Source organism: Syzygium oleosum, unplaced genomic scaffold, assembly GCF_021117445.2.
Source record: "Syzygium oleosum isolate NSW1041296 unplaced genomic scaffold, Sole_v2.1 Sole_v2.04, whole genome shotgun sequence".
In the NCBI taxonomy this organism is placed as follows: domain Eukaryota; kingdom Viridiplantae; phylum Streptophyta; class Magnoliopsida; order Myrtales; family Myrtaceae; genus Syzygium; species Syzygium oleosum.
The window spans coordinates 5,669,876-5,690,162 of record NW_026607488.1 but is presented as its reverse complement, the minus strand read 5'-3'; the positions used below and the strand labels follow the sequence as shown (position 1 = coordinate 5,690,162).

Here is a 20,287-nt window from a genome sequence, read left to right as displayed (position 1 = left end):
AAAAGTTCAATGAGAAATTTAATTCTATTTTATGGGTATGTCGTGCATTATTAGCGATTGCTGAGTGCTAGGGAAGAGAAGTGTGTGTTCTCGAAGAAGATGAACAGTTAAGGAGGAGGAAAAGGAAGGAGATGAGCATTAACCACAAAAGGAGAAACAAAAGGGAAAGGAAAAAGAGAGAGAAAAGAAAGAGTTCAGAAGATTCAGCAAAGTACACGAAACGGGGTTGTCTTGCTTGAGTTCTTCAAAGTCAGATGCTGGAGGTGCCATATAGGATAACCGGCGATGACTGGACCGTCACGTCGGCATTTTCAGGAGCAAATTGATCGGAAGGATTGCAACGAGATTTCACGGAAATGTTCAGGACTACATCGGCAAAATTTGAAAAATTTAGAGCTACATTGGCATCCGTAGGTTTAGGCTTGATTCCTCCTATGCTGTCAAGTATGGGAAACCTGAAAATCTTGACTGCCCTAGCAATGTAAACGCGATCGGTTTTAGCAGCTCCGGAACATTTTGAAGAGGAAGCTTCGTAAGGCACAAGTTTCTTGAAACTGGTTTCAAGAAACTAACTCTTCTGCCATATGTTCCCTGTCGTTGTTCCCTATCTACAGCCGGTATACAAAGAGAAGAAGAGGAAGGGCGATTGAAGAGGTCTAGACAGACAGGAAAGCGATCTGCTGATCCACCAATGTCTGGTCAATCACTGCAATAGGATGCGAACTCCTACTGGAGGAGATAAGTATGTGAAAGATCACACTACAAAAAAACACGAAATTTGCGACGGAAATTTGCGACGAACGTTTTGCCGTCGCAAATTTGCGACGGAATTTGCGACGGATTGTATTTTCCGTCGCAAAACGGAAAAACGGTCTTCGCAAATTTCCGACGGAAAATAAAACTGTCGCAAATTTGCGACGGCATTGTAAGTTCGTTGCAAATTTGCGACGAAAACTTCGTCCGTCGCAAATTCGTAGTTTATCAGCCCGTGATATTCCAACCCTATCTCTCTCTCTCGCTCCCTCTGGCTCTCTCTCGTTTTTCTCCCTCTTTCGTTTGTCTGAAATCAGCAAAATCCGCGCACGCATATATTAATCTCGGTGAAACTTTTGTATCGGTAAGTGTCATAGCTAGCTTCGTGACTATTCGTCGTTGTGTTGTAATTTCCATTTTTTTAATATATGTTTATGTTTGTTTTTTTTTTTGTATCTGCATAACCGGTTTAACGACCGGCGACACCTCGCCGGCCTTTGGATGTGGCCGAACGGCCACGCCGTTTTGCGACGGAAATAGTTTCCGACGCAAATTTGCGACGAATAAATGAAAATTCTGTTGCAAATTTGCGACGGATACTATGTGCCGTCGCAAATTTGCGACGAATAAATGAAAATTCCGTCGCAAAATTTGCGACGGATTTGAGTATTCCGTCGCAAATTTGCGACAGAAGACTATTTCCGTCGCAAATTTGCGACGGATCAACGTTTCCGTCGCAAATTTGGGACGGATAAACGTTTCCGTCGCAAATTTGCGACGGAAACCTTATTCCGTCGCAAATTTCCGACGAATAAATGAAAATTCCGTCGCAAAATTTGCAACGGAGTTGAGTATCCGTCGCAAATTTGCGACGGATACATTCCGTTTCCATCACACATTAAAAATTATTAAAAAATGATTCTTAACTGATTATTCTTTTTTGGGTATGTGCCTAATTGAAGGTCTCGCAATCCAAGTAGACGTTGCAATTCTCATCAAATTGATCACTTTCTCCTACAAATATTTCAGTCAAATAGCACCTGGTAAGTCTTCTTTACATTGTAGTTTTTTTCTATTTTTGCAATTTGATATTAATTTTTGCGTGAATAACAAAAATTATAATTTCCAAAATTTTATGGTTTTAATTAAGAACAATAGATATGATATTTTAAATATTTTACCAGAATTTTTATTTTAATACAGACACAATGCAAAGAGAAAGGGCTTGGATGTATAATAAGAACTTACCTAGACGTCAAGGATTGACAGATGAGTTTCGTACTGGGTTGGAACTATTTTTAGACTTTGCTAGTAGTAAATATGAGTTTATGGATGGAAATAAGTTAAGGTGTCCGTGTAAAAAGTGCGGTAATGGTAAATTTCTTGTGTGTGATCAAGTTAGAGAACACCTTATTAGATTTGGGTTTACTCCGAACTATTATAATTGGACTTCCCATGGTGAACCATTTATATCTGATGAAGGATATGGAAGAAGTGACCAATTTTCAGTTAGGGAAGAATGTGGCTATTATGAGCAATTGAACCCATACGAGAGGATGGTGATTGATGCAATTAGTTATAATTTTGTCACAGAAGCAAATCATGCAAGTACTAGTTTTACTCCTACACGTGAACAAGTGGGTACTAGTCATGCTTCACAATTGGAAGATATAGGAGTAACGGGTTTTGAGGAGAATGTGTATAATAAAACTTTTCAATCTAATCAGTTCTGGGATGTCTTGAAAGCAGCAAATGAACTTCTATGGACAGGTTGTGAGGACCACACTAAGTTATCGGTGACAGCCCGACTATTAAATATCAAGGCAGAGCATAATGTGTCTGCGGATTGCTTCAACTCTTTTGTTGAAGTAATGCGGGAATCATTGCCTCGTGATAACAACATGCCAAGTGATTTTTATGATATGAAAAAGCTAGTGGATAACTTAGGTCTTCCGGTTGTAAGGATTGATGTATGTAGTAGGGGTTGTATGATATATTGGAGAGATGATGAAAATGCAGAATCTTGCAAATTCTGTAGCCAACCTAGGTACAAGATTAACAGGAGACCGGGTCGTAATCAGAAGCGTAAATCATGCAAGCAAATGTTTTATCTGCCCTTAATCCCCAGATTGCAAAGGCTTTATGCGTCTAAAGCCACTGCTGAACACATGACTTGGCATGCAAATCATGAAACAGAAGAGGGTCTAATGTGTCATCCTTCAGATGCAGAGGCATGGCAACATTTTGATAGAACATACCCTGAGTTTGCAATGGAGCCTCGGAACATCAGGTTAGGTCTCTGTGCCGATGGATTTGCTCCATTTGGGAGAACAGGAAAAAGTTATTCATGCTGGCCAGTTATCTTAACGCCGTACAATCTTCCACCTGGTATGTGCATGAAGACACCTTATATGTTTTTGACATTGATCGTGACAGGGCCGCAAAATCCGAAAAAGTTGATAGATGTTTATATGCAACCATTGATTGAGGAGTTACAACGGCTATGGGTTGAAGGTGTCCCTACGTATGACGTTTCTACCGATCAAACATTTGTTATGAAGGCTGCCCTTCTTTGGACGATAAATGACTTTCCAGCTTACGGAATGTTATCTGGATGGAGTACAGCTGGGATCTTAGGATGTCCGATATGTTTGGAGAGGACAAAGTCATTTAGATTAAAACATGGAAAGAAGCTTAGTTATTTTGACTATCACAGACAATTTTTACCGCCAAGTCATCCTTTCAGAAGGAATAAGAAAGAGTTCAGCAAGAATAGGACTGAAAGAACGCGTCCACCATTGAGGTTGACTGGCGATCAAATTTGGGAGCGTGTGCAGGACTTTCCAACTGTTGTTGAAAACCCGCACGGCATGACTTTTGAGTACGGAAGTACACATAAGTGGACAAAACGCAGTATATTTTGGGATCTACCATATTGGAAGGCCCATCTTATTCATCATAATCTTGACGTCATGCACATAGAAAAGAATGTTTTCGACAATGTCATAAATACTGTGATGGATGTCGCCGGAAAAACAAAAGACAACTTGAACGCAAGAAAAGATATGAGAGATATTTGCGATCGGTCAATACTAGCTGTGGATGCAAGCAGCAGGGGACCAAAACCGAAAGCAGTTTATACATTGGATAAGGAGCAGAGGCGAGTTGTTTGTCAATGGTTGAAATCTGTGCGGTTTCCTGATGGATATGCTTCGAACCTCGGGAGATGTGTTGATTTGAAGGAATGCAAGTTGACAGGTTTGAAGAGTCATGATTGTCACATCCTGATGGAAAGACTAATTCCAATAGCTTTGAAGGAAGTTTTACCGAACTTTGTATGGGGCGCCATTACAGAATTAAGCAATTTCCTCCATGATATTTGCTCGACAGTGTTAAAAGCATCGCACATGGAAAAACTAGAGAGAGATATTCCAATTATTCTTTGCAACTTAGAAAGGATATTTCCTCCAGCGTTTTTTGATTCGATGGAGCATCTCTTAGTTCACTTGCCTTATGAGGCCAAAGTTGCAGGTCCCGTCCAATTTCGATGGATGTATCCATTTGAGAGGTAATGTTTTCTTTAAAATACAGTTCAAATGAGTTTATCATATAATATGTCCCGATAAGCTTCTTTCTATTTCAACTAGATTCTTATATCATTTGAAGAAAAAAGTGAAGAATAAGGCACATGTTGAAGCTTCAATTTGTAATGCATATATTGTGGAAGAAGTGACGACATTTGCATCATACTATTTTGAGCCGCACGTTCAATGCAAGAGGCGGAGAGCAGGCAGAAATGATGAGGGCCCCATTGATCCCAATTGCACAGCATTCTCTATTTTCAATTATCTGGGTCGACCAAGCGGCACATGTCAGTTTCGTTACTTATCAGGCGAAGAACTTCATGCAGCCCATACTTATATTTTACTGAACTGTCCAGAAGTCGAACCATACTTCAAGTAAGTGTAAATTTGTAAATATATGTTTTGCGTGTCAAATATTTGCTAATAATGATATGTTTTTTTTTTTTTTATGACCCGGGGAACCCCCGCACGGCCGACAGCCGGGAGGTAAACCCTGGGGGCGACACGTGCTAGCCACCACACACGTGCACCGGTTAAGTCACCCTGCGGCACCCGGGATTCGAACACTCAACCTTTTGCGAGAGGAAGAGTGCGCGCTCCAGCAGCGCCACCCAGGCGGGTGGTATAATGATATGGTTTTTAATATTAGGATTTTCCAAACTTCAATGTTTGGACTACAACCAAATGAGTTTGACCGTTTGTGCGATGAACAATTTGCAGCATGATTCAAGACATATGTAAGTTGCCTATGGATCAAAACCAAGTTATTAAAATTATATACATCATTTAGTTAAATATATATTATTAACTTTGCATGTGTAACCTTAGGTTCACAGTAATTATGATGAAATTGGAGGGCAAGGATTGCTACATTATCTGTCATGGGGTCCACAGTTAAGAGTTCGAAGTTGGCCAGCATATTTCATAAATGGATATAATTTTCCTACTCGAGAATATGGAATGGGAAAATCCACAATGAATAGTGGTGTGTCTGTTCGGTCATCTAATGGTGACAGTTCGAAAGATGATTTTTATGGCTTGTTGGATGAAATCATAGAAATAGAATACCCTGGACCATTAATGATGCGGGTTGTGTTATTTAAGTGCACGTGGTTCGACCCCGTCAAAGGAATGAAGGTGCATACGAAGTTCAATTTGGTTGAAATAAATCACAAGAAAAGATATATGAAGTATGAACCATTTGTCTTGGCACAACAAGCAATTCAAGTATGTTATGCATCATATCCTAGTTTCAAACGTGACAAAGCTGATTGGTGGGCTGTATGTAAAATCAAAGCACGGAGGAAAATCGAGGAACACCGGAAGGATAGAGCCTACCAACAGGAGGAATTGTCTAACACGGTTGAAATTGAGGAATATAACATACCAACTTTACGAGATCCGTGTGGAGCAATGATAGATGTGGAGCCAACTGAAATTTGCGAGTTAAATGTACAAGAATGTTCAGAATCTGATTTTCAGACAGATGACGAAGACGAGGACGAGGACGAAGACAAAGACGAAGATTAACATTTTTGTCACAAAACACTACAGATGTGTAATTATTAATGCTACATGTGCTATTTTGGTTGTTATCATTATTGTTCTTGTTATTATTGTTATTGTGTTTTTTTATTATTGTTATTGTCGATTATTCTTTTTATTTTAATTGATCGTCCGAAATTTTGTCCCTAAATGCTGACAAGTCTAATATTATTAACGTGCCCTAACATTTCCGATATTCTAATTTCTATTGCAACATTTAAGATGCCTAAATTTTGGATTGAAAAAAAGATGTAGCAAATTTAGGACCCAAATAAATGAGATGCTAAATTTTTGACCGAAAAAAAAAATTCACAAATTTACAACGTTCATGTAGTATGTGCATATTTGCGCCGGACTCAAGCTGTCCGTCGCAAATTTTGCGAGAGAATTTGTACCGTTCGAAATTGTATACGGATAATTTAATCCGTCGCAAATTTGCAACGGAATTTTTTTTACGTCGCAAATTTGCGACGAATTTTTATTTCTCCTGGAAATTTTTTGTCGATCGCAAAATTTGCGACCGATATAGAAAGTCCGTTGCAAATTTGCGACGGAAAGTTGATTTTGCGATAAGATTTTTACCACTCGAAATTTTCGGCGTAAAAAAAATCCATTGTAAATTTGCGATGGACTATGATTTCCGTAGCAAATTTTGCGACGGACCATGATTTCCGTCGCAAAATTTGCGACGGACTAATCTGTCCGTCGCAAATTTGCCGTCAAAATTTTGCCGTTTAAATTTGCGACGGAAAATTAATCGGTCGCAAATTTGCGACAGACAGCGTAGTCCGTCGCAAATTTTGCGAGGGAAATTTTGCCGTTCAAATTTGCGACGGAAAAATTAATCCATTGCAAATTTGCGACGGATTAATTTTTCCGTCGCGAATTTTTGTCAGTGGAAAATTTGCGACGGACGTGAGCGTCCATCGCAAATTTGCGACGGACCCTCACGTTCGTCGCAAATTTACATGTTATTACCCCTCCCTCTTCCTCGACGCCGCCCCCCGCCAGATCTGCACATTCCCCTCGCCCGTCGCCGTCGCCGCCCAGCCGTCGCCGCTCGTCGCCGGTCACCCCGCGAGCACCCCGCCGTCGCCGGTCGCCCCCAGCCCCTCCGCCCGTCGCCGGTCGCCCCCGCCGCCCCGCGGCCCCCCGCCCGTTGCCCGCCCCCGCCGGTCGCGCCCGCCTCGCCGACCGCCCCCGCCTCGTCGCGCCCTCGCCCCCGCCTCGTCGCCCGCCCCGCCTCGCCGCCACCCCGCCGGCCCGTGGCCCGCCCCCGCCGGTCGTGTCCCAGTGGCGCCGGCCGCCGTCGCCGCCCGGCCTCACTTGCCGTCGCCCGCCCGCCGAGGCCGCCGGCCAGCCGCCAGCCGCCGTCGTCCACTGTCGCACCGCCAGGGCCGCGGCGCCGCCGTGCCGCCGCCGACCAGGCCTGCCACCCGCCTTCCGATCGCCGGCCGAGGTTGTGGCCGGTCGGCCCGTCGCCGACGCCGTCGCCGCCCCCCACGCCGTTGCCGCCGCCGACACCGTCGCCGCCCCTGACGCCGTCGCCGCCGAGCTCCGCCGTCGTTCTCCCGGTCGTGGCCGAGCACCTGGCCGACTAGTCACCATTTGAGCTCACGCTTGCGCCGGGACCGCCACTGTTCTATCGGCCGATTTTTATTGTCCTTGAACCAAGTAAGCAACTCTCTAAACCCTAGTTAGTATAATTAGGTAATTAGTCGGACTTGTTTAAGGATTATTTAGGATCACTTTTCGTTGGCTAAGTTACTGGTCGATTTCAGGATTGCATGCGGCTTTGATTGATGGTCGACTGGTTAATTTGTCTATTATGTAGATGATTAAGCGTTAAATGACGATAAGTTGATTGATTAAGCGTTTTCACAGAAAATGATTGAAAATTGAACAATTCTATAAAAAAATCAAGGAAAATTACGGAAAATTAAAACAATGGTATATGTTGGCAACAAATATGAAATTTGACCGTAAAAGTTTTTTAAACTTTTTAAAAAACAAAAATTTCAGAATATCACAAAATGGCAAAAATTAATAGTGACCACCCATTTTCAATGAAATTTAGATTTTTTAACGTTCCGGGGAAAAAAATATTAAAAAATTAAAAATTTCCATAACCTTATAAAATGGCTTAACATAAATGTGGTCACCCATTGTGAGGGAAATTTTTATTTTTTTTTGGTGAAAAAAAATTAAAAAAATATAAAATTTCAATACTGCACAGAATTGCCTAGAAAACATTTGGCCATCAACTTGCAGTGAAATGTAAATTTCTTTAGATGGCCAAAAAAAAATTAGAATTTAAAAATTTTCAAAACTTCACGGAATGACTTATAATACCTGTGGCCACCCACTTTTAGTTATATTTAATTTTTTTAACGTGCCCTAAAAATTATTAAAATAAATAAGGACAAAAATTTTGGAAACTTTACCTAATAGCTTAGACTACCTGTGGCCACCCAATTTTAGTATGGACAAATTTTTTTATTTCACGATTTCAAATTTATATTAAAAAATAATAATTTAAAAATGCTTAAAATTTTAAAATTTCAAAACTTTACAAAATGTCTTAGAATATCTGTAGCCACTAACTTTTAGTGAAATTTTTTTTTAAGGCCCAAAATTTTTTTTTGCAATAATAATAATTTTTTCTTACAAAACCTGATGAGAATGACTCGGAATACTGCGGCCACCCACTTTCATGAAATTTAAATTGTTGTACGTTGTCAAAAAAAATTTAATCAAAATGAATGCGATTCATATAGTGATGTTTAATACCTGTAGCCACCCAAATCGTGCTCATACATTGATGTTTCATATCAAAATGAATGTGATTCATAGTATATTTGTTTGTAAGAAATTGCACGTCATAAACACTCGACATTGGCTCATTTGAAGGAAACATTTTCTCAGTCTTTCCATCAAAATGGTAAGCTTCGTCATGTTCATCATTATATGTTCGTAATACGTGTCAATAGTTCTTTACATATTCGCATAACCTTCCTACTTGTCAGTTTAAACGTGGAGGTCACATGCCTAGAAGACAAGGCTCTTCCTCGTCTTCGTCCCCGTCCCTTTCCTCTTCCCCTATCCCGACATCTAACCCTCAACCACAATATGGTCCATCACAATATGGACACGTTGGCCCTTCCTCCAACACTCAACAACATGTTACGGGACTTGGCCACATGCGAACTGAACGTTCTCTAGTTCAATCTCCTTTAGCTCCATCTCCTTCCGTTCCACCCCATTATTCGGCGGAACAATTGAATATTGACGGAAACATAGGTCAAGAAGATAACCGATTCTTCATATGCCCATTTGGAGATTCGTAAGTACTTCATTTTTATTTTAGTATATGTAATATTTAGGGCTTTAGATATTGATGTCAATTGAATTGTCCATGTTGCACAATATTCATATGAATGCAGATTCACGGATGCTCCGTCTGTTGTGAGGGAATTGAACAAAATAGTAAGAAACTTTTGGATGGGAGAGTATATTACTTACAGAAATGTTCCACAAGAAGTGAAAGAAATGTGGTGGAATGAGTTCAAGGTAAGTTTTACATATTTTATTTTCTCACCAATTAAGTGTGGTGTAGTATATTGATGGTCAAGAATAATGTAAAGGGAACATAACAACTCTGTAGTTTTCGATACCTAAAGGCCCAGATATTTTCCCCGACATGAACTTTACAAAATCTGTCTATATTTGTCTGGTGCATGGTTATGGATATGTAATCATCATAATAATTTTCAATTTGTGTTTTTATTCATTGCAGCGGAAGTTCAAGTGGGAGGAAGCGGAAGACAATGAAGTGAGAAGAATTTTCGATAAGAAAATAAGTGATTTTATGCGAAATGTCATGAATAGAGCGAAGAGCAAGCAAGCGAAGCCGTCTTTCTTTACACTGACAATTGGGAGGCAATTAACACATTTTGGGCATCCGAGCAGTCGGCAACTCGTGAGCGAATAAGAAGAATCGATCTTCTAGTTCTAGTGATGGGTCGACCACATATCTTTGGGGGCTCTATCAACATTGCGGAGCATCGCAAACGAATGGTAAGTCTGTTAAATGAGTTATAAGTTAATTTAATTCAATTACTCATGTTTACATTTTGTAGGCACATGAATTGGGGACGGAACCGACATTTGCAGCTACATTTGAACGCACATTTCAAAAGAAAGATAAGACATGGACTGGCGATCGAGCAAAAGCTGTTAAGGTATGTAAGGTTATACTTTGGCTTATATGTAAACTATAATGAAAACCGTGAATGCTTTCAATATTTTTGGTAGATATATATATAGTGATTTTATTTTCATCTACATTGTTAATGTAGGAAAAATATGATAAACTTTTAATGAGCAGTGCTAGTGGTAGTGATGATTGTCCTGAGTCCCGGCCACCAGTTGATAATATGGCATTATGGATGGAGGCAACGGGTGGGGCGAGAAAAGGGAAAATATTTGGGATGGGATCATTATCAAGGATGTACATGCCGAATAATCCTGGAAGTTCATCATCCACTGGGACTGGTCGAAGGAGGTTACGACCAGACGAGCAATTGACCCAAGAAGTGCATCGTCTGAATAATTTACTTGTTAAGAAGGATGAACACATATATAACTTGGAAGAACAAATGAGAGTCGTTATGCAACACCTTAACATCAATCGCTATGGCGATCCTCCTGTACCTCCAGCCAATCCAGTAGGTGATGGGAACAATGATGACCAACACATTGATGCCAAGAATGCTGCTGATGATGATGATGATGAAGATTATCTCCGGTCTTTCTAGTTAAAATTCTTAAAATCGGGGGTAAGCTTGCTTCATAATCTTGGTTTTTCATAATTTCACTCATATTCATATGTAAGAACATTTATGTTCGTCCCGAAACGTATTTTTGTTAACCCTTTTGTTATTTTACACCTAGTTCCACATCCATGCATAAACGCTTTTTTTATATTCTGGACTGATTTATGTATCGACATTTCCTCAGGTCTCGACAAAAGTGACTACTTTTGGTGTCCTGCCATCGTACCAAAGCCGCGTCTTCTTCTGTATGGTTTTTTTGCGTCTTCTATGGTTGTCCCGTCTCTTAATTCATGTTTTGACTGTATTGTAAGATTGGATATCAAATAGTATCATGTCAGACTCTACAACTTTCCTTCTGTTATTTGTTTCAATTATATGTCATTGTGGCTGGTTTGTCAGAATTTATGGTTTGTTCGTTTTTCTGTTTCAATTATATATCATTGTCTCCTTTGATTGATATGGACAAGAATTTATGGCCGAAATGATATAAAAATAGCGACGAATATTTTAAGCCGAATTTTGCTATCATTAAAGTTTGTCACTAATTTGCGACGAAATTCGCGACGAATTTTCTGACGAAATTCGCGACAAATTTTACGACGATTTTGCGACGAAAATTGCGACGAATTTTGCGACGGACAAACTTTCGTCGCAAATTTTGCGACGAAATTGCGACGAATTTTGCGACGGACAAACGTGCGTCGCAAATTTGGCGACGAAATTTGCGACGAATTGCGATAGATTTTTGCGACGGACAAACGTGCGTCGCAAATTTTGCGACGGATTTTGCAACGGACAAACGTTCGTCGCAAATTTTGCGACGAAATTACGACGGATTTTTGCGACGGACAAATGTCCGTCGCAAATTTTGCGACGAAATTTGCGACGAATTTGCGACGGATGTTTGCGACGAATTTTGCGACGGATGTTTGCGACGAATTTTGCGACGGATCGAGTTCGTCGCAAATTTTGCGACGAAATTGCGATGGATTTTTGCGATGGACAAAGTGCATCGCAAATTTGCGACGGACTATGTGCCATCGCAAATTTGCGACGAATTTTTTTTCTTCGCAAATTTGCGACGAACCTGTGAATTTTCCGTCGCAAAATTTTGCGACGACCGATTAGCGACGGAATTTTTTCCGTCGCAAAATCCGTCGCAAATTCGATTTGCGACGGATTTTTCCACGTTTTTCGTCGCAAATTCCGTCGTTAATCCGGTGTTTTTTTGTAGTGTCAGTAGATGCCTGAGAAGCCAAATGTGCCAGGGAAGGCACGTCAAGGTTATCAATTAGGGGGGCGTTTGTTTGACCGAAAACTTCGTGATAAAGGAAAATATTTTCCTGAAAATCGCTTTCAGGGAAAATGATTAGTTTTCATCTTTTTGGTGGTTTAGAGAAAATGATTTCTTTCTTGCTAGAAAGTAAAGCTGTCTTCTTCCGACCTAAGCTTTTCGTTTTTAGTCTATACAAACCTTTTCGTGAATCGATTAGTTTTCCATCATCCGAACACCATAAAGTCATAATACAATTTTCCCAAAATAGTTTTCCTTCAAACAAATGGACCCTTCTAACTTTAGAAGTGCAAGTGCTCCATATAGTGACCTATAGAATACAGTGATAACTCTATTTTATAGCATCCACAATTAGGCAGGCTAAAGTATTTCACCAAACCCTCAGTAACCACTGATAAAATATTTAAATATTAAATACGATCACAAAATTTCATATGGTATCAAAGCAGGAGCTCTTGAGTTCAAATATTTCTAGGCTCCATTTGTTTTCTCAATTAAATATATCGATGCTTAGTAATAAGCAAAAAAACTAGACTAAGCATGAGGGGAGTAATAGAATATTTAATTATTAAACATGCATTTATCTTAAAGCTTAAGCTTTTAAAATAGTTTGAACAATCGGCAATGTTCCACAAAATATCACAACCACAACGGAGCTGGAGTATCTCGTCAGCACAAGATTATGCATTTGGGAATCCACGAAATTACCGACTTGGTTGCTCTCATCTCATGTACAAATTTTCGACAAAATCATGAATTAGACACAGTGATTCAAGCTTCTTTACGGATTAAGACGAAGAAAATTTTCGTGGTAAAAGCTTAGATCAATTGGGTCCGACAATTTTATGATCTTATAATCTAGTGTTCGTTAGGGAGGAAATGTTATTTCTGGGACAAAATTGCGCCCTTCACAACTGCGGGAAGTTGGCCAGATGGAGGAATTTAGTACCAATTATGAGTAGACCTGTCAAACAGATGAGTCGGGTCAGGTCGAGTTTAGGTAGGGTCATAAAAGGTCTGATCCAAATCGACTCATTAACCCGTTTATGACCCATTTATGAGTTCAAATATGGGTTTTAGACCCATTTTGCCACCTCCGGTGATGAGTTGGTGGGGAGTCAATTGAAACACGGTGTTTCCGTTCGGGGGTCAATTTGAAAAACGAAGTACCATTTCCGGGGTTACTTTGAGAAAAGGAGTCTAATTGGGGGGCTCTTTTGAAATCTCTCTCTGTGACCAGTCTTCAGTTACTTCGGTTGGAAGCGCCTCGCGGCTGAGCCACAACCACGAACGAGCAGAAGCAACGTGAACCAGAAATCTTCAGCGTACAAAAAATTTCGCAGGGGAGGCGGAGGAGGAAGGAGCGGCAACAATGGCTTCCCTGAGCTTCGCCGCTGCCGCCTCCGCCGCGGCGGCCGTACACCTCCGGCAATCGGACGTGGCCTCTGAGTTCGGAAACCAACAGAGACCTTCAAAGTTCATTCACCGGAAGAGACTCGCTCTGTCGTCGAATGCGGCGAGCTCGACGGAACCGTCGTCGGCCGCGCCGGACATGCCGGAGATCGAGCTCGAGTTCGTCGGGGTAATCACTTCTGCCCCCGACTGATTATCACGCGTTCCGGGAATTCTGTAGTTTGTGAATGGAACTTCTGCGAATAGTCGTCATGTTAGTTAGAGGAAATGCTGATCCCGTGCGTGAGGAAAATTTGTGTTGCTGATTACGAAGCGGTTTTGATGGCAGCCGAAGCCGGCGGCTGACGGTTCGTATCCGGTGGATAAGGCTAGAGCCGTAAGCGGAGAGAAGCTGCTGAGGAACATCATGAACGAGAACAAGATCGAGCTCTATGCCACGTATGTAAGTTCGTTCTTCGTGCAAATTTCTCGCTGTTTGATGAGTTTTGGACATAGATTACGATTCGGTCGGTGATGCTCGTCATCAATTCGATAGCGTGATTGGTTTCTCAATGCATTGTGAAATTTGAGTACCTGTTGTGGTTAAAGCGTGGTTGTGAGTTTTGGGATGCATTAGAAGTGTTTGATGATATTCTCTTCTCTTGCAGGGGAAAGTGATGAATTGTGGCGGCGGTGGAAGCTGTGGAACTTGCATTGTGGAGGTATGTATGTATGTATGGCTCGGCAGTTTGCTGTGTAGCTCTTGTATTTAAGACAGGGAATTAGGACGCCGGAGTATATCGTCGTAGAAGTGATAGTGAAGCTCACTTCAGGAAGAGCACAGATGTTTCTGGTTTCTTGAGATGGAAGAATGAAATTTCAGTGTAGTTTTTGAGCTGAGAATTCTCGAGTGGATGCTTCGAACAAACCGATGCTTAAACCACCTTAATGAGATCAAACCATGAAGGATGAAGGGCTCTCGAGGTCTGAATATGATATAGATCTGCATTCTTAGAGCATGTACTTTCAGGGGATGAAGATGTTAAGAGTGCTTTCTTCATGTGCATGGTTCTCTTTCTGTTGCCGAGCCTTGCAGTCATGTGTAGAGCTTAGAGACCAACATGAGCTGCCTAAGTATTATCCTACAATTTGAAGATTGTGTCTATTATTGGATGATCGAAACTTGTCCTGTTGGGCAGATTATTGATGGGAAGGATCTTCTAAATGAGAGAACCGACACTGAACTTCGGTATTTGAAGAAAGTAAGCTCTCTATCTCTCTCTCTTCCGTTGTTAATCTAACGGATACAGGTTATAACCTTGATAATCAAGTTGTTCTAACAATGGCTCCGACTGCCAGAAACCTGAATCCTGGAGACTTGCTTGTCAAACTATTGTGGGGAATAAAGAAAACTCTGGAAAGGTAAAGCACATGGACCTGTACTGTCCCTTAGTTGCTAGAAAGCATTTTTGCAAGTTAATTGAAATCTGGAAGAAAGTAAGCTGTGTTTGTCACGGATTAAGCTCCGTCTGTTTGAAAGAAAACTGTTTCCCGATAATTGTTTTTCAATTTTCCGGTGATTGGATGATGGAAAACTAATCGATATATGAAAAACATTTTCCATAGATTGAAAACGACAAGCTTAGATTGGGGGAAAACGACTTTCCCTTTTGACAAGAAGGAAATCAATTTCCCTAAATCACCAAACAAATGAAAACTAATCATTTTCATTGAAAATGATTTTCATGGATAATATTTTTCAATGAAACAAACGCAATTTGAGAAGCACTTTTGTTTCTTGGGGACATACTGGTCTAACAAACATCTCTGCTCGTGTGTTTCATTTGCAGGTTGCGGTACAAAGATTGCCTCAGTGGAAGGAGTGATGGACAACCAGACCTTGTAAGAGGAGATGCGTCGTGATAGGTGGTAGACGCTCCATTGCACTTGTACTCCCATGATTTTTCATGTCAATAACGACCTTGATTGTGCACGCCTAGTTTTGTTGCTGGTGCAAACTTTTAGTTTTGTAAAGAGTCAGATGCATGAATAGATCGTGATTAATGGCTACGATAAGCAGCATGTGGGTGATCGTTCCGATGAATCCTGAACGACTGACATGGCATCAAAGGAAACTCCGATTGGCTATATTATATCGGATACCCTTTCCGTAAGCCTCGCCTCTGATATGAAACTTGGCTGTCTACATAAGACTGGTTTCCAATAAGATAAAATTCTTACTCTTGGGACTTCTCTTGTCCACTTAAGTATCGGATTCCCCGTCATAACCACATGCATCTTGGAGTAACTCCAATACTAGCTATGTCACATCCCTGGATTAATTCACTCGTGATATTATCTACTTTGGCCTGTCCCATACTGAGTCTTACGGTTTCGTCCTTTGATGTACAGACACGCACTTTCCCAGGAGGTTACCCATCTTAGTAGTGCTCTAACCTGAGCTTGCTTAACTTTGGAAGCTTAACTTTGGAGTTCCAAAGTAAAGTTTGCCGTTACGTCAAAGGGCCCCTCTGCTAGTTAATTTCAGTTTTCATTGATATATTTCATAATCGTTCTCCCCCTGTTCAGTACGCAGTTCGGTTCATTTCTTACCCCCTTCGCTATTCTAGAAACCTGTCAAGAGCCGCTCCTTGTCCAAGCCTTTTGGCCCCTGCGATCACTCCATGCCCTCATCAGACCTGGTCGTTACAGGCTATATCTCATGATCCATGTGTTTGAACACCTGTTTTTTTTTTTTCCCAAAAATATCAAGTGCTATCGTCAACTCTTAATCCATTACCATTTTTCCTCCTCTATTATAATATAACCTGTTTAAATTCCGAGCTTTCATCTTCAATACCAATTTGCAGGTTAGATTAGTTATCATTACACAATCATTTACAAGATCGTTGGCTATTCTTCCTAAAATGCCCTCGTCTCGGTTATATACTTTTCCCTGCCAGGAAACACAAACCGCCCTACTAACTTAGCCACCCTAGCATAGTTAAAGTTGTCACCGCAACCGCTGTCGAACCGGTCGCCGTCTGTTGACACCTAAATTTCGACCGACCATTTAATAATAATTTGCATAGAAAATTAGGGATTAAAGTTTAACCCCTAAATAAAAATATTAAAATTGCATAGCATATAGTTTAAGTTCATATAGGTTAGTTGCATTCCGCATCAGATCGGCGGTGGCAAGAAAGCTGAAAATTCATCGCGTAAACCGAGCTCGAGCACTCGGCTCGCTCAAGGACTCGGGGGCCAAAATTCACAAGTCTAAAAGGCTTTGGTTGTTTTAATTTGAGCTTAAATCAGCCCGAATTAATTTAGCCCATCTGGAATTAAAATTAAATTAAATGATAAAGCCTAAGTCTAAGTCCATTAGGACTAGGAAGCCCGGTTAATTAACCTAGGGTTGCGATATAAATATGTCGTTATGCGTCATAATTAGGGGACTCTCAGAATTTCCAGAACACAATTCTTAAGAACACAAGAGATACACATGAGGAGAGAGTGGGGAGAAAGTTGAGATCTTTTCCTTCCGCGGCTGCTTATCTCCGTCCAACGATCAACCACTAACGCAGCCGTTCCTTGTTGAACCGACAACGTTGTGGCTGCTCTTTACCGTAGCCAAAGCTTCCAATTCCAGAGTGATCTTCAAGGAGTCCAGGTGTCTAGCAATTCGACCAGTCCATGTTCGTGGAATTTTGGTCAACAGCCGCTGCCATTGTTCTAGCCCCGACGCCAAGCTGCTGCTTCGAGTCGCACCATCGCCGTCGCTGCTGTCGCTGCTTCTTCCTGCCGACGCCGCGCTGACGCTTGCCGCTGCTCCCGCCCCGACGGTCGCAGTCGTTCCTCTGTGCCGAGTCGACCGCCCACTGTCCCGTGCCTCGCCGCGCCGCCACACCACGCTCGAGTCACAGCCCGTGCTGCTGCCGCCCTTGCCGTAGCTCCTCTTGCTGTCCGTTGCCGCGCCCTCTGCTCACGACCAGACCTGTGGCCGTGAACTGCCGTCCCTGCTTCCATCGACGACAATGTTGCTGTGCCCTCTAACTGCGAGATAACGAAGCATGCCGTTGTTCCGAGTCTGACCGCTGACCAACGATCAACGTTGCTGCTGTTGCTTCTCACAGGATTCTCGGTGGTGTCTCTGCAGTGAAGTATTAGTGGGTTCCCAGTCACCACCAAGTCCAGAAAAGTCAAGTGTTGGTCCAGTTCACGTTCATTCTTTCTGACATTCATCAAGCAACATCCAGCAAGGCCCCACCGAACCCTTGCTGTTGCAGTGAGCCGTGACATCTTTGCTGTGTCACCACCGTGAACCACCATCGAGACGAGCTGCTCGTGATCCATTGCCGGTCCACCCGCCGTCAGTCATCCCGATCCGCAATCCCGATCCTCGAGTTCAAATTTCGAAATATCCCGAAATTAGGTAAGGATGTTATCCAATATTTTCAGAATATTTGGTTTCCTAATTTTCGGATGCTCGAATATTTCGTGAATAGTGCATGGATTGCTAGATATCTTAGGATGATGTGTGCTATATTCGCAATATTCGAAAATACCCAAAATTAGTTCCTAATTTGGCAACGTATCTGGACGACTATCCGACCTTATCCCTAAGGTACGATACGCGGCGATACGGAAAATCGTTATCTTATCCATAATCACTTGGATACGATAATAGATTTTATTTGCTTTCCAAATTTAAACAATCAACTTTCTGTCAATATCTATAACCCTATAGATATGATCGTTAGTTTGATTTCTTTGCCTTATCCGAATTTGAAGAATCTTGCGGATTGCGTAGATTGTTTGAATGTGATTGTTATCTTCGTTTCATTATTTCCTTTAAAAAGAAAATTCCAAAAAAGATTAGTTAGGATTTGAATTGATCTTATTAGAAGATAATGATGCATGTTTAGGATAGGTTGAAAATAACTTTCTTTGAATAAGTCGATAGGATGACTTTTTAATTTAAATTAGGAATTAGAGTAATTTATTTCCTAGTTTAATTTAGATATTATCCTAATCTCGATGGTTCATTTTAGGGTAATTCTTGATTTCGAATTTTCATAAAAATACCAAAAAGAAGTCACTTTAGGATAGATTAAATTAACCTTTTTTAGAATAGATTGCATGTTAATTTAGGCATTTTTTTAATTCCGAAATTCATTCAAAAATAAATCATTTGTCCGTCATTAGAATTAGGTCACGTCATCGCATGACATATAGTTTGCATGTTAGGCTGCATTAATCGCATGTTAATTTTTGCACGTCATTACATATAGGTTAGCTTTCATTTAAATAAGTGAAAATCCTAAAAAATATTGAGTGAACTGCTTGTTAATTAGAAATCATATTAGGATTGTTGATGTGATTTTCTAGCTAACAATGCAGATGCTTACGTTGCTTCGAGGTAAGTAATTCTCCCAATCTTGCAATTTATTTAATGTTTTGATTATTGGGTGTTACTTTGGTGGTTTGCGCACCCGCATGATCACCTCACATGCTAGTGACTAAGTTAAAATGGATCCAGACTGCCTGCATAAACATTTTTTGAAAAGAAAAGGTACCGAAATGGCGTTAGACTAGATCTAGCGTAATCAAGTCCCCGAGCTTAGAATCTCTGGTTCGTAGGAATAAAACATATCTCCCTATGTTTTATTTAGGTTTCTAATCGACCTACCACAAATAGATTAGTGGCGACTCCAAGCATGAAAACTTTTGCATGTTAAAAACTTAAAACTTAAGTTGCGAATTGATAGGGCCTGGGAGGGCCCGAGTTAGGCTTAGTCTTAATAATCCATTAGCCTGAGGAAATTTAGGTCGCGACACCGTCTCAGCCTCCTCATTGCTTACCACCGCACGCATTCACAGGTGTCGATTCCGAGCCATCCTTCATCTATCTCTCTCCTTGTTATTTGCAACGCCACTGCTCCACCATGCTCGGCGGCTCAAAGCCCTGATGATAGAGATGAACGGTCAAGCCCAGATCTGGAGGCTTGCTGCCTCCGTTGGAGAACGCGGAGCTCGACATGTCGTAGAGCTTGATGCCAGCGTAGAGAGAGAGAGAGAGAGAGAGAGAGAGAGAGAGAGAGAGAGAGAGAGAGAGAGAGAGAGAGATCAAAGGGGCTCCGGGGTCAAAGGCGATAGTCCCTAAACTTGAATTAATGGAAGGACTACATGGAACATTTTTATAAAGTTCAGTGACTATATTAAACATATATCAAATGTTCAGGGACCACATTGAACAAATTGAAAGTTCATGGACCATATTGAACATTGGGTTAAAGTTCAGGGACTACATTGAACAAATTAAAAGTTTAGGGATCAAATTGCACATTTAGTCAAAATTCATGGACTGTTTGTGTCATTTTTCCTTAATGAAAAGGGCAAACAACTTTAAATATATCCGCTTTATTAAAGCAAAACAACTAAAGTGTAACGAGGGCCTACCTGTGAATCCTTGGTGATGGTTACGGTATACCTCACCACAACAGGGGTAGCAGAAGCCACTGATAGGGGCTTTCACTGCCTGTCCATTTGCATTGCAGGGACAGCAGGCTCCGCGAATGCATTTTTATTTTAACGTACCGGTACCCGCACGCCTTACCCCCCCTCGTTGAGATGATTGTTTTTCTTCTCTCACCCCAGGGATTACCCCCGAATTTAATGTCCCAGAGTTCAAACGTTGCCTTCTTCAGGTCTTGCTAAGGACCATAAATATCTCCCTTCACGAGTATTTGACATTAAAAGGAAAATGGACAACTAGGGCCGACTCGCCCAAAGCCTCAGTACTGGTTTCCCCGCAAGAAAGTTGCCATTTATCCTTGTTTCCTAACCTTTCAAGCACGGTAGTTTGAGGGCAATCCTTATGC

At 41.3% G+C, this 20,287-nt stretch overlaps 1 protein-coding gene across 2 annotated transcripts; it reads left to right on the top strand.

Annotated features, from left to right (window-relative positions):
* Positions 1 to 13,277: 13,277 nt before the first annotated feature.
* Positions 13,278 to 15,473, top strand: LOC115674245 (photosynthetic NDH subunit of subcomplex B 3, chloroplastic). Of its 2 annotated transcripts, XM_030596585.2 has the most exons (6): positions 13,281 to 13,593; positions 13,753 to 13,866; positions 14,072 to 14,125; positions 14,603 to 14,665; positions 14,763 to 14,825; positions 15,254 to 15,473. In XM_030596585.2, the coding sequence occupies exons 1-6, from the start codon at positions 13,384 to 13,386 to the stop codon at positions 15,287 to 15,289; spliced, it is 540 nt and encodes a 179-aa protein (XP_030452445.1). In that variant the 5' UTR covers positions 13,281 to 13,383; the 3' UTR covers positions 15,290 to 15,473. The 2 variants fall into 2 exon arrangements, with proteins under 2 accessions (XP_056166811.1, XP_030452445.1); XM_056310836.1 differs by lacking the exon at positions 15,254 to 15,473 and having other exon boundaries at positions 13,278 to 13,593; positions 14,714 to 14,825.
* Positions 15,474 to 20,287: the final 4,814 nt, after the last annotated feature.

Bases quoted from the DNA above. Each gene is read 5' to 3' on its own strand.
- LOC115674245 (XM_030596585.2), top strand. From the start codon at position 13,384: ATGGCTTCCCTGAGCTTCGCCGCTGCCGCCTCCGCCGCGGCGGCCGTA. The intron at 13,867-14,071 runs GTAAGTTCGTTC...CTTCTCTTGCAG, and splicing joins TCGAGCTCTATGCCACGTAT to GGGAAAGTGATGAATTGTGG. The intron at 14,826-15,253 runs GTAAAGCACATG...TTTCATTTGCAG, and splicing joins ATAAAGAAAACTCTGGAAAG to GTTGCGGTACAAAGATTGCC.